Source organism: Athene cunicularia (genome assembly GCF_003259725.1).
Source record: "Athene cunicularia isolate RWA chromosome 17 unlocalized genomic scaffold, athCun1 chr17_part1, whole genome shotgun sequence".
In the NCBI taxonomy this organism is placed as follows: Eukaryota; Metazoa; Chordata; class Aves; order Strigiformes; family Strigidae; genus Athene; species Athene cunicularia.
In genome coordinates, this window is record NW_020799122.1 from 1029807 (window position 1) to 1041884 (window position 12078).

General features: G+C 43.6%; 1 protein-coding gene across 5 annotated transcripts in view; it reads right to left on the reverse strand.

The window, feature by feature from the left end:
- SCAI (suppressor of cancer cell invasion) overlaps positions 1–11180 on the reverse strand; it is a 38216-nt gene extending 27036 nt beyond the window's left edge. Inside the window, exons 1-3 of one of the 5 annotated variants that reach the window (XM_026860296.1) lie at positions 10313–11180; positions 5942–6043; positions 4128–4259 (exon numbers count right to left, since the gene is read on the reverse strand). In XM_026860296.1, the coding sequence (XP_026716097.1) occupies positions 4128–4234 (107 nt within the window). In that variant the 5' untranslated portion in view covers positions 4235–4259; positions 5942–6043; positions 10313–11180. The other 4 variants (XM_026860297.1, XM_026860295.1, XM_026860293.1 and 1 more) reach the window with 4 other exon arrangements.
- Positions 11181–12078: the final 898 nt, after the last annotated feature.

Genomic DNA, 12078 nt, shown 5'->3' on the forward strand with positions numbered 1-12078 from the left:
CTCTCCGCGGGCGCTGCCGGGCGGCCGCGCGCATCCTCCGCCAGCAGCCTGCTCGCCTAATTGCAGCTGGCATAGCTGCACAATGCCATGCGATTCCTCGGCTCCCCAGGGAACAGGGAAGATCTCCATGGAAACAGACAGTAGCACTTGTTCTTTTGATAGTATTCTGACACGGCTGTAATAAAACTTCATTTATGACAATGCATTACTGTGGTTTCACCACAGGTTTTTGCAGACAAGAGCTGCCATTGCTGCCATCCGTATACTGGTTTGTGTTCTGCATGTTCCTCCCACGTATCAAGAAATTGTGCTGTGACAAAATGGATGCATAAGCAAAAGAGGACATTTAGGGCAGGGTTGTTTGGGTTTTTTTAATCGGACCAGAAGATCTGCATTATTTGGTGAGAAATCGCCCAAAAGAACACTAAAGACTCAGTTGATTGCAGGGTGGATTATTAATGCGGCTCCTCCCACTGAGGGAGACAGGGAATACAGATCCAGAAGCAATTACACACCCAACTTGAGAGCAAAAGAGCAGTGTGACGGCGAGACATTTCACTACTTCCAGATCTACAGGACACTAGAGCAATATGGAGGGAAAAAGGCAACAGCCTCGGTTTCCTCGGGGTGTGCCTGCCCGAGGATGCTGCATCCATGGTGGGAGGAGGGAAGTGGCAGCAACAAGGAATCCAGATGCAGAGGAGGGAAGGGAGATGCTTTGATTTTGGACAGTTCAATCCAGACAAGGAAGACAGTTACATATTTCATTACAATCGCCCCCCAAAAGTGGAAACTGTTTCCAATTTCTTGGCTTTTAAAACATTCCAAACCAGACGTGAAGTCACAAACTCAGCTGCTGTAAAACGACGGGTTTCTCACACTGGGCATGGAGGACTGGTTCCCCTGCCACACTAGAGTGGCTGGTGGATAAATTCCACAGACAGTCCAGTTTTATCCAATTCTTGCTGTACGGTCTCAGCAAAGACCAGCACTACTTATGTGCTCATAATTAATTTTCTATCAGTAGTTGATTTCAGCCGTGCTGTTGGCAGAAGCCAGATAATACTGGCTGAAAACCAGTGAACGGTGCTGAGGTTTGCTTGGCCAGCGCCACACAGAAGTTGGCACACGGGGACAACTTCCAGAGATGTAAAGATGTTGAGAAAGTCCTAGAGACTCGACAGCACACTTCAAAAAGGAAGGTTACAATAACTAAGTTTAACATTCAGAGCTTTAAATACATTCACAGTTTTGACAGGTGATAAAAAAGACAATTTAATTTTATGATCATAGGCTTGTGGTAATTACAGGCTCCCGTTCCCAGAACATAAGCAGCAGTGGGGTAACGGCATTGTGGTGCAGCTTCCCCATCACCTCTAGCAGCACACAGAGGCAGTAAGCACACCCCAGCATTCACCACAACCTGCCTCCCTGCTGCAGTCAGTGTGAGAACCAGTCCCGTCCCAGTACCAGACGGGGTACAGCCTGCAGCATCACCTGAAGGTAACAGCGTCCTGTTGTTTCTAAACCAGCAGCATGGGACAGAACCGAGAGGTTCAATTTGCACCTTACTAGAAGTCTACAAAACAGTTCAATGCTATCAGCTCTTCCCATGAAAGGCCAAGCATTCCTCATTCTTGCAGCCTGCACAATGAGCAAGGAGACCTTAGAATCTGGGAGAGTACGATATTATGTGGAAAGTCTTTTCATTTCTTCAAGTTTCAAGCTTCTCTGTGATACTGAACACATTTAAGCACTTTTTAACACTAAAAAGAAAATAATAGCTGGTGACAGTACACCATGAAAAACTGTTTCCTAACACGCTCCCTCTTTCCAGATTTTTCCCAAGAAAAAAAGTGAGAGCGGGGAAAGGAAAGAAGAAAGCAATTGAAACATACTTCATTAACAGTTTCTGAGTTCTAGCTTGGGGTTGTCAAAGAGGCAGCACAGACACTGGAAAGACAACCTCCCCTCTAAGTTATTCTAGCAGGCACGGCCACAAAAGGATGCTATCACTGGTAGTGCGAGCATGAAGTATACTTTGTGGCAGCAACCTTGGCAGATCATCGTATGTTTTCCTCAAATGCTGCATTTGGCATCTGTATTGGGAAGAGAGGAAGGAAATGCTACTGAAACAAAGACGTGGCAGGCTGAGCCCTTGCATTTTTGGCAGCAGCAACAGCTAAGCAGCTGCCAACACAGCTATAGGCTCAGTTCCCTGTAGCTGTAGTGCCCAGAGGAGGTTTCAGGAAGGAAATCATTGCTCTCCTCTCCCTCCCCCATCACTTCTTTTCCATGAAACACGGTAGGGACAAGAAAATGGCATAAAACACAGCAGCAAAGGCCATCATCGTCTTCAAAACAGAAGGCAGCAGGGGTGCATCAAATGCATTTATTATCCTAGAGAGGAAAGCAAGCAACTGGACTAAGAACGGGGTACTTACCTAGTCATTTCCAGGTGAACTACCCAGAAGAGAACAAGCACAGAGGAGATACCTGAAAATTATGCTGCTGCTTTATCCAGGCATTATGCCCATAGAAATAGCTGTCCTTACAGGTGAAATGGTGGTCAAGTTCAGTGCAAGAAGCAAGTATGTTAATTGTGTGAAATTCCAGTAAGGACCGAGGCAGGCTCCCGTTACGGTATGCTCTTATTTTCACGCAGCAGAGCCAGCTGCTGAAGCCAATCTCTCTATTTTTATTGCCCAAATTTCATCCAAAGGTATTTCCCATTTTCTTTTCATCTAGCTGGAGAAGAAGGTTTCTTTTTGGCAAAGTATCATGAATACACATGGAAACCACATCTCTCATCTGGAAATCTGATACAAGTACTAACTCCCTCCATGCCCAAAGGAAAAGACAGACTGGCTGTAGCTCCTCTGCCATCCCTGTGAGCTGAACCCGAGCATCACGGGTCCAGATGTGAACTGTAGCAGTTTGTCAGGGACTCAGGCCAAAATTTCAAGCAAGCTGTACCAGAAAGCCAATGTAATGGCATATATGGCCCTGGAAATGTGGCCTCGAGATCCCAGTCCTTTCGCTTTACACTCTGTTTCATGGGGTGTCAGATGCAATCACCAAGAACTCCTTGTCCTTACTGCCCATTTACCATTCAGATTTTGGAGCACAAACTGTTTGTTTTGGATTTGGTAATCAATTTCTAAAGCACATGAAAGGATCATCAATAGTGGGGGGCGGCGGGGGGAGAAGGAATTAAAAACATCTTTGCTAACCATCTGTGTTTGAATAACAGCAAGCTATATGGGCCCAAACATACAGTATTACTCAGAGACCAGTAAGAGGCTGAACTGCCAACAAGTTCTGAGCTAAAAACCATGTTGCTGAAGAGACTCTACAGCAAAGAAGTAAAACAGCTCTTGAATACATGATCTTTAACTTGGCATATACTGACATAAACAGGATGCCTGTATCACTGTCCAAACATCAGCTATTTTCCTTGAACTCCCCTTACTCTTATTCCCCTTCTTAGTGGTGCGGACAAAACAGCTAGACTTTCTAGATGTTACTGCAGATGTTTTGTAGGCAAATGGAGATTTTACCTTTCTCCAGAGTACAGATTAAGCATTTGTTTCACCAGACACACACAGGCTATGGTTTGGATGTTTCTGTTTATCACTTCTTACAATTCTTCCCCAAAAATATTCTCTCTCCCGCTCTCTTCCCACCTAGGTCAATTCTTCTCATCCCTTTTTTATTGGCACAGAGACTGGGGGGTTTTGGACTTCCATGCTGTTGACTGTCTACAGCCACACCTAGTCCCTAATTGTGTATTTCACACACAACACTTTGGTCAGAATTCTATCAGTTTCACAGAATTTCCAACTTCTAGTCCGCTGTTACCTGACATGACTGAGACATGCGGCTCACCTTTCTCACGTTTCCTTCCTTACTGCCTCAGAACAAATGCATAAACCTCTACTCCTATCCACGTTCTTCCACACACAGTCCAGAACTACCCATATGTAGGTGCACGTTGCTCTCTCCTAAATAAACTTACTGGGTTTGCGTTCACAATGTTCATCGTACAACTGACTGCAGCATCACTCACACACTAAGGTGTATGTTCCGGTGCTTTTCTGAAGGAATACTGTCAAAAGTGCACTAACCTTAGGCCATTGAATAGCTGTTTAGATTTATCCAATAAGTAGCAAAAGTCTGTCACTGTTTTCCTCTCTGCTTGAGGAATATCATCTTCAGCTCCTCCTGATGACATGATTTCTTTTAGGGCAAACTCAGTCCTATGAAGAAGAAAATAGCCATATTACTCAAAAATTGAGGGCTACTATGAACTCATCCAGATTAGATGCACGTACAGTTCCATGGGGATGGTAACAAAGAGCATGCAATTCTCCCACAGGTTACTCTTCTCAACACTCATTAAAAATAACAGCTGAGAATCAAAGCATGGGACTAATTACTGCACAATGCACTAGTTAACAGAGCAAAATTAAAAATAAAAGTGGTACAAGAGTCATAAAATAAAATAACTCCGAGGACTGTATTCACAAACACAAAACTGCCAACAAAAGGACTGTAACACAAACAGTACTTGGGTTTCATACTTGGACAAAGGAATCCTCTCTAAATTTGCCTTTCCACAGAGGTGTTTATCCTGCAGCTGTATTTAGAGAGACTAGCCTCAGTTCTGTTTACATGCCATTTTCTTCTGTAACTGCTGAAAACCGTAGCTCACTGGTTCCTACTGCTAAAACACAGCAATTTTAGACAGAATGCTAAAAAATATCCTGCTTCCTCCCTACTTCTCATGACGGTTTAATTCCATGGCTTGCACTGCCCAAAATTATACCTGCAGATCTACTTTTACTGTTCATATGAGCAAAACGTCATATTGTACAGTATTCACCTGAACAAAAACTAAGATATAATGTAGATAATCCTAGTACTGAATACGTAAGGGAATATGAAAGCCTGTAAAGGCAGAGGGCTTTTAAAATCTTACTTGAAACATACAGATACAAAATTATCCTTTTGATCATCCAAAAGCGAGCAACAGATTTGTCAGCTGCAGCCACAAAACATGCTCCTCCGAAAATGGCTGCCAGGCCTTCAGCTCTTCTGTGCTCTCTAAGAATTTTAGTGCAGGATAAACACACCTCTAACCGGGCAAATGCAGAGCTTTTACTTTCGGCAACTTCTCTACCAGTTCTGGTAAGCACTTTCGTTAAGCAACGTTTCCATTTGTGCAGCAGCTCTGTTTGGATGCTATTTGCACAAATAATTTACCTACAAGCCCCAATTCAAGCCAGAAAACGGCAGAGCTAGCTCCTTACAGTCAATGGAAAGTACCCGGAAGCATCTTTCATCAATTGTCATGAAAACCTTCACAATAACCAAAACGACTTGAGAAACACTTCCCTGAACAAAACGCTTCATGCCTACCCAATCCAGCAGAAATTGGCAGTTCCTGCCCAGCTTTGGGGGATAAACTCGTGAGCACAGCCTGCCCACCAAGCAGTTCCATGATCTCCCAGTTTAGACAGGATGCAGCTCACATTCACTGGTCTTGACACACCCACGTGCCGGGGCACTAGAGCACTAGTGCGAGGCCAAGTGGCACACGGCACAAACCGCGTGTTGAGGAGTTCCAGCAAAAGGTAGGAAGTACCTAGGTACTGCCAGGTAACTGCAACATGGGTGCCAGACAGCGTAAGGGAGTTCAAAACACACCAACCAGATGTCAAACGCTGCAGGCATGAGCCTCGCAAGCAGGACACAGGATCGTGAAGCACCGGCCTGTGTTTGAAATCTCTCAACATTTACATTCACACAGCACAAAATGAACAACACCGAGCAGTTAAAGCACAACGTATGAAATCGAAGTGAACAGTGAGAGCTGAAAAAGCGATGTCAGAAGTAGCCAGGAGAAGTGAGTCGGGAATTTCAGGAAGAGGGACCCTACCCCAGGTCCTGTGTGCTCCGCAGCAAGGGTGACCTAAATCCTGCGGCGAGGCCCTTGGATCCTGCAGCGCTCCACTGTGGTAGCCCAGGCACTCTACGGCAGCTTCGGATACATTTTCAAAAATTGAGGAGCTTGCTTAAATTGCAAAGTATGTTTAATACAGCCTGTATAGCATTTCTTTAACTTAGTGGTAAAGACAATTTTATTTTATGCTATGCTTAGTTGTACCATGCAACTACCCCAACCGCTGCTGACACTGGCCAGCTGAACTGGCGTTGGCCCAGGCAAGTAATGCCAACTGCAGATCTTGCAGTGAGGGAGGCCACTAGACCCGCTGCAAAGAGGGCCACTTATGCAATCGATAAAAGATATGCTAGAAAATTCACTGCCTGCCGACCTGAAAGGTATCAGAAGGCAGGAAAAATACTTGCTGCAGAGAAAGGAGAAAAAGACCTCCTTTGGGTTACAGACAATTAAGGTGTATTTTGAAAGCCTGCTCCAAGCCCTGACAGTTCCTAAATATTTAGCACAATATTAGTTTGTGGAAAATTACAAGAATGGAGAGAAATAAGGGTGGAAAAAAAAATCAAGAGGGGAAAAAAAAAAAAGGAAAACAGAGAAGAGGAGGAAAAAAGAGAGATTACCAAACTGAAAACAATACATTGGAGAATACTCTGTACGGTCAGCCTCCTGTACGGCTGTTGGCACATGGGTTTGGACCTATTACTGAAGCAGAGGGCAAAAGCACCTTTTCTGCTCATGGAAGGAAACTGCCAAAAGCAGAGGGAACAACCTGTCTTCTCATCCGAGACTGCTGCTGAGGAGCCTAGGAAACAAACCACATTTAAGCACATTCTGACACTGCACAGAGCCCTGAAAGATTAGCATACCCTGGAGACGCTCCACTAGCACATTCAGCTTTTCCTTTATTCACAGGGTAAGAAATGAAAAAATGATTGTTGCAATCAAGCCACACAGATGGTATTAAGGCAACTAGTAGCCTGAGTTTAGGCTAAAACGTGGTATTAAATAGCTGGGGTGAGGAGTAAGAGGCAGAGACTTACATGGAGAAGCATTCAAAAGGAGCACACTTAGAGAAGTCAGGGATTTACTTTTTGAAAGCGAGGACATGATGTTAAGTCTCAGTCACTCAAACTTATATCCAGAAAAGAATCCCTACTGGTAAAACAGATTGTTCCACACAAGACATGAAGCTACAGTACCTGCAACATTACACCTTCGCTTCACAGCCGAGCAAGCTGAAATCTTAAAAACCACATACACAAACATATATGCATCAGGACTTTAGCTTGTATTGCTTTAGAGCTCAAAATATCAATAAACGCCTGATCAAGTTCCACTTTAAAGTAAAGTTGCCACAAGCACAAAATGCAGAGACCTAAAAAAACCCAAACCAAACCGTAAAGCACGAGAAACCCACATAGGAAAGGAAGGGATGGGAGAACAAAAAATTAATTCAAATACAGAGATAGATTATTGGTTCAGGGGGAAGACAACAAAACCCTGTATCCTCTAAAATTAGTATCTTGGGAAAAGTTCAGGTTAATTTGCACAGAACAACTTTGGTTTTTACAGAGGGCCTGCCTGCCAGCCAGTCGTACAATGGTTAAAGACTTCCAAAACAGCTGTGTGTCCCCTAAACTTAGCAAAGACAATAAAAACTAGGCTGTGTGGAAAAATGTAACAGCCCCGCCGCACATCACTACCCCTACATTTTCTATTGTTTAAGCAGAGGATGCCCATGACAAACAGGGGATGCTCTCAGTGGTCTGGGGGTTACCATTGTGAAGCACCATTACTGAACGTGACCGAAACACTGCTTGAAAACAAAGAGCTGTGCTGGTATCACTGAGGTGCTGCAGCTCAAACTCCGTGTGTACGTGACGGCAAAACTTTCACAGACTTTCTGCTAAAACTTCTAAGTTTGTCCACGATTTGAATTTTCGTTGAAAACCAATACTCAGCAATAGGACGTTGATCCAAAATAGGCTGAAATACAGCTAATAGTAGTAAACTAAAAACTCATTACAGGTGCTGTGTGAAAACATCCCTAGTGCTCAGCATTCCAAACACGCCTTCTACCTGGTTCTCATCTGGATTGCCATATGTATTTCATATGACATAAAAGAAAGACTTGCATGTTAGACCTGGAATAAAACACTGAATGCATACTTTCATCAGCATGCTTTGAATTACACATGTAATGCTTATTCTAAAAACGTCTTTGAACAGAAATCTCCGTGAGAAACTCAAAAATATCTGCCCTGTATCATCAGAGTCAGTAAAAATTATCTGCCAGCTTTTCAGACGTGCTCAGCCTAACTTCATTGTCAAACAGTGTGATGGTGCATCCTTCTCACTCAACTTTAAGCACCTAAACAGTAAGGCAAATGCAAATATTAATCTCATTTTCTACTGATGCTTTTAAAGGGAGGGCAGTGACCAGACAATCTAAGACATCAGAATGAATGGAGAAGGCTCTGGGTGCTTCTGAAAAGCAATTCCATTAGTACATAACAAATTAAACACAGAAGTCTCAATGGGCCCTCTTTATTTCTGGGCCACTTTATAATAAAACAGCTAAATCACAGTTAAAAGTAAAATGAAACAAAACCTTAGTTACCCATACAGTTATGAAACTCTCTCTGTTCTTAATGACCTGAAGATGTAAGCACAATTGCCTGTGGGACAGAACAGACACAACAGCCCCAGCACCGCTGGGATGACAGGAGTATGCGCCAAACAACCAACTTCGGACAGTGATGATGGATGAGATCAAGTTTCACTCTCTTGCAGGATAATTAAAGGTGTATTCTGTCTCTGCCACATACAGCACTCAGAAAACAGGAGTACCTATACACTACCCAGTGTCTTTACACACATAGATGGTGTAGTGGAAAGTCCTACTGAAAAATCCTTAAAGGTTACACTAAAGAGCAAGCACGAGCCCTGCTCAGAATGGACTGGTTTCTTACTCACTACATGTCAACTTTATCTTCACAATGATTATAAAATAACACCATACAGAAAATACATCAAAAAAAAGTATTCAGACTGAATCACATCATGAGCAAAGTCTTCCTTATAGGAAAAAACAGTCAGGAAAAGAAATAAGGGGTTCAACCAAGAAAGAAATAAAAGCAGTGAAGAATTAAGCGCAGTGGTAATAAGCATGACAATTTCCCTCTGGGAGATATCTTTAGAAAAGCTGCCAGAAGGTAATTTTTCTGCATATCTCAAACTCAAAAGAAGCATTTTGGTTACAGACACGAGACAGGCGCTGCTGCAATTCAAACCCTGGTTTCACTCAGCCACAGCACATGCCTGAATATGAAGGAAAGATGGGAAGGGAAGATGGAAAGAAAAAGGACAACAGGAGCTGTTAATGATATGTGAGGCTGGCTTTTCTAGAGAAGCGAAACATGCACTGGTTTTGGCTTATCATGCTCTGGAGGGGGTGGTATTTGGTGCTGTACAAAGAACAAACTACTATCACGAGCAGCAATGGAAGGGAGGAGGTCTTCCCTGCACTAAAGGCTGTTGTAATGCAGCAGCATTACAGACAGGAGAAAGAATTATTATTAGAAACAGCAAGTGGGCACAGCAAAGGGAGGAATATAGCTACTGACATCGCCCTTTCCTCAGGGACTGCTAAGCTCCGAATGAAAAATATAAATAAAATGCAACCAGTAGTGCATCCACAATGTGGACCTCTCCTTCTCTTTGATACTAGAAGAAACTCCACAGATCTCTGCTTCTCTTCTGCAAACAGACAGCTGCCCCAGTTTTGACAGCCCAGCTATACCAAAAATATCACCTACTTAATTTTTTGTTCTGTGTTTGATGCTTTTTGCTCTCTTTCACGCAGAAGAAATTGTTGGGCTGTTCTGCATGACAATTTTTCTTCTTTTTTCTTCAGTAGCACATGTTAAAAAAATTACCTCCAGAGTCTGCAAAAGGAGACACTGAAACATTGGTTTAAAAGACTGTTAAAGTAAGTCAGAAAATGGTGACTTCTAGCAGAACTTAGTATTTTCTCAAAGATTTTGCCAACTCCTCAGGCCATACAAGGCAGAAAAATTGTGCTAGCCAAGCACTGCACTTGGCGTGCCAGGTTCTTTCCAACACTCTCAGAACGCACAATTCCAGGTTTGCTCAGTACAACACGTCAATAGAATCTACAAATTCATCCCATTGCAGCACCCAGGGTAGAGGAGCTTAGAGGCACCCCAGAGGATGGCAACACCGTGCAAAACAGCTGGAGCTGACAGGCAGCGGGAGGAGGGGTATGGGAAACGGATGAAAGTTTCATGATGCTAGCCAGTATTTTTAAAGTTATGTGTCACTTACATCACACGTTTCCACTTCCCTGTGGTTTGCCGTCTTTTGGCTAAGGTTTTCCAGGCTCAGCTGGAAGGGAAAAAGAGTGCTGAAGTCACCAGTATGCACTCCCCACCGGCCCTGCGCTGGGACTCCGGCCTGCGCTGCGAGGCATGCTTTGTGAACAGTGAGAGAACACTCTGGTTCGAGGAAATCGGGCTGACAACGACAGTCAAGCGTGGATGTGTTAAATAACTGTACTGCACGCGCACCCCCTTGGCCAGATTTGTTACTGAGGATCGCCGAAACCTGCCCTTCAGCTGCCTGGTAGGAGCGGGTGGTCAGAATTCACGCCTGGTGCTTCCAAGCAAATAAAACCTCATTCCAGAGAAAATTCAGTGATACTGCGACTGCATGGCTTACTGTACAGGTGGCGGGTAGGAGCACGGAACTCTGCTGAGCGAGGACAGGTAGAATCAGGGGCAGTCTCCTGAGCTGCATAGCAGAGCTGGCTGGACGTGGCGCCTTGACCTCCCGACAGAGGACTTACACAACCCATCTGTCTTTTTTTAAGCCCTGGCTTCTGCTCAGTTGTGGAATCTTGAGGGTCTCCAGCCTTCCAGTCCACCTGGACAGCTTCAACACATGAGTATTTAGAGGATAAAATCTGCGAGTACCTATTAGCAGCGTTTTATCTACTTCACCTAAACAGTCAATTGAAAGAACAACTCTCTTCTCACTAGAGTATCAGCATTAGACTTAAAACCCTCGTCTTGTACTAGAGGCAAACGATCTCAAAGACTTTAGCAGCGTATTTGTTCTATCTGGTATTTTACCAAGGAAATTAGAGTCTGTACTACGGAACACGAGCAGTGTGGAGCAGATACTTCACACATGATACACAACCCGTCTTTCTTACTTCAAAAACCAGAAGAATTTAGTCTTATTTTTTATACATTTATACTTTATCACTTTCAGGAGAAAAGAGTATGATTTTGTAAGTATAAGCATGAGCACATCTTTCAGAAGCAACTCTTCCAAAAAATGAGAACACGTCACCCGTTGTGTCATTTAACAGGTGACCTCGCGCACCTTACAAATACTGATCTCCACGGCGTTCCAGCCCTCCACAGATAAAGTCTGGATGTTAAACATTCACACTATGTACAGGAACAAATTTATTACAATGCAGAGAACTGATCAACGTGTCCCAGTGAAGCTTCTTGGCTAAAATTAGGACAAGAATCTGTATTTTATTTCAGGCTCCAGCTGTTTTGATCACTGAGCCTTCAGCTCTGTGCCTTACATAACCCACACACAACCTTCTGAACAGGCCAGCAGGTGCAAACCCAACGGGACAAGCCAGGACGGTTAATGCTGGGCACAGGGATAAGTGGGAGAAGAATAATTTTTTTTTTTTTTTTTTTGAAGAAATGCTCTTGTTTCTTTCACTCACCCGCCTGAATACTGCAAACCAAGCAGTGAACCAGGGTGCGTTGACCATAATGATTAACCTTTAGCCTGAGAATCAGGATTTTCTGTGACAGATGTAATACAGAACAGTGAACTGCCATATCGACTACACGACTTAAACTCTTGCTGATCTGGAGTTTCATTGCTTGCATCAGACAATGTTTACAGTTGAGGCTCTGATTATTATTAAAATTCTGGAGTTGAGCAGGAAGTATGTGTTTAGACAAGTGAGCTAATGATAAGGGTAAGTGATGGCTGCATCCTGATTCACAACTTCACGGAGAGTTTTACCATTTTAATCAGGAAATCACAGCACAGAAATA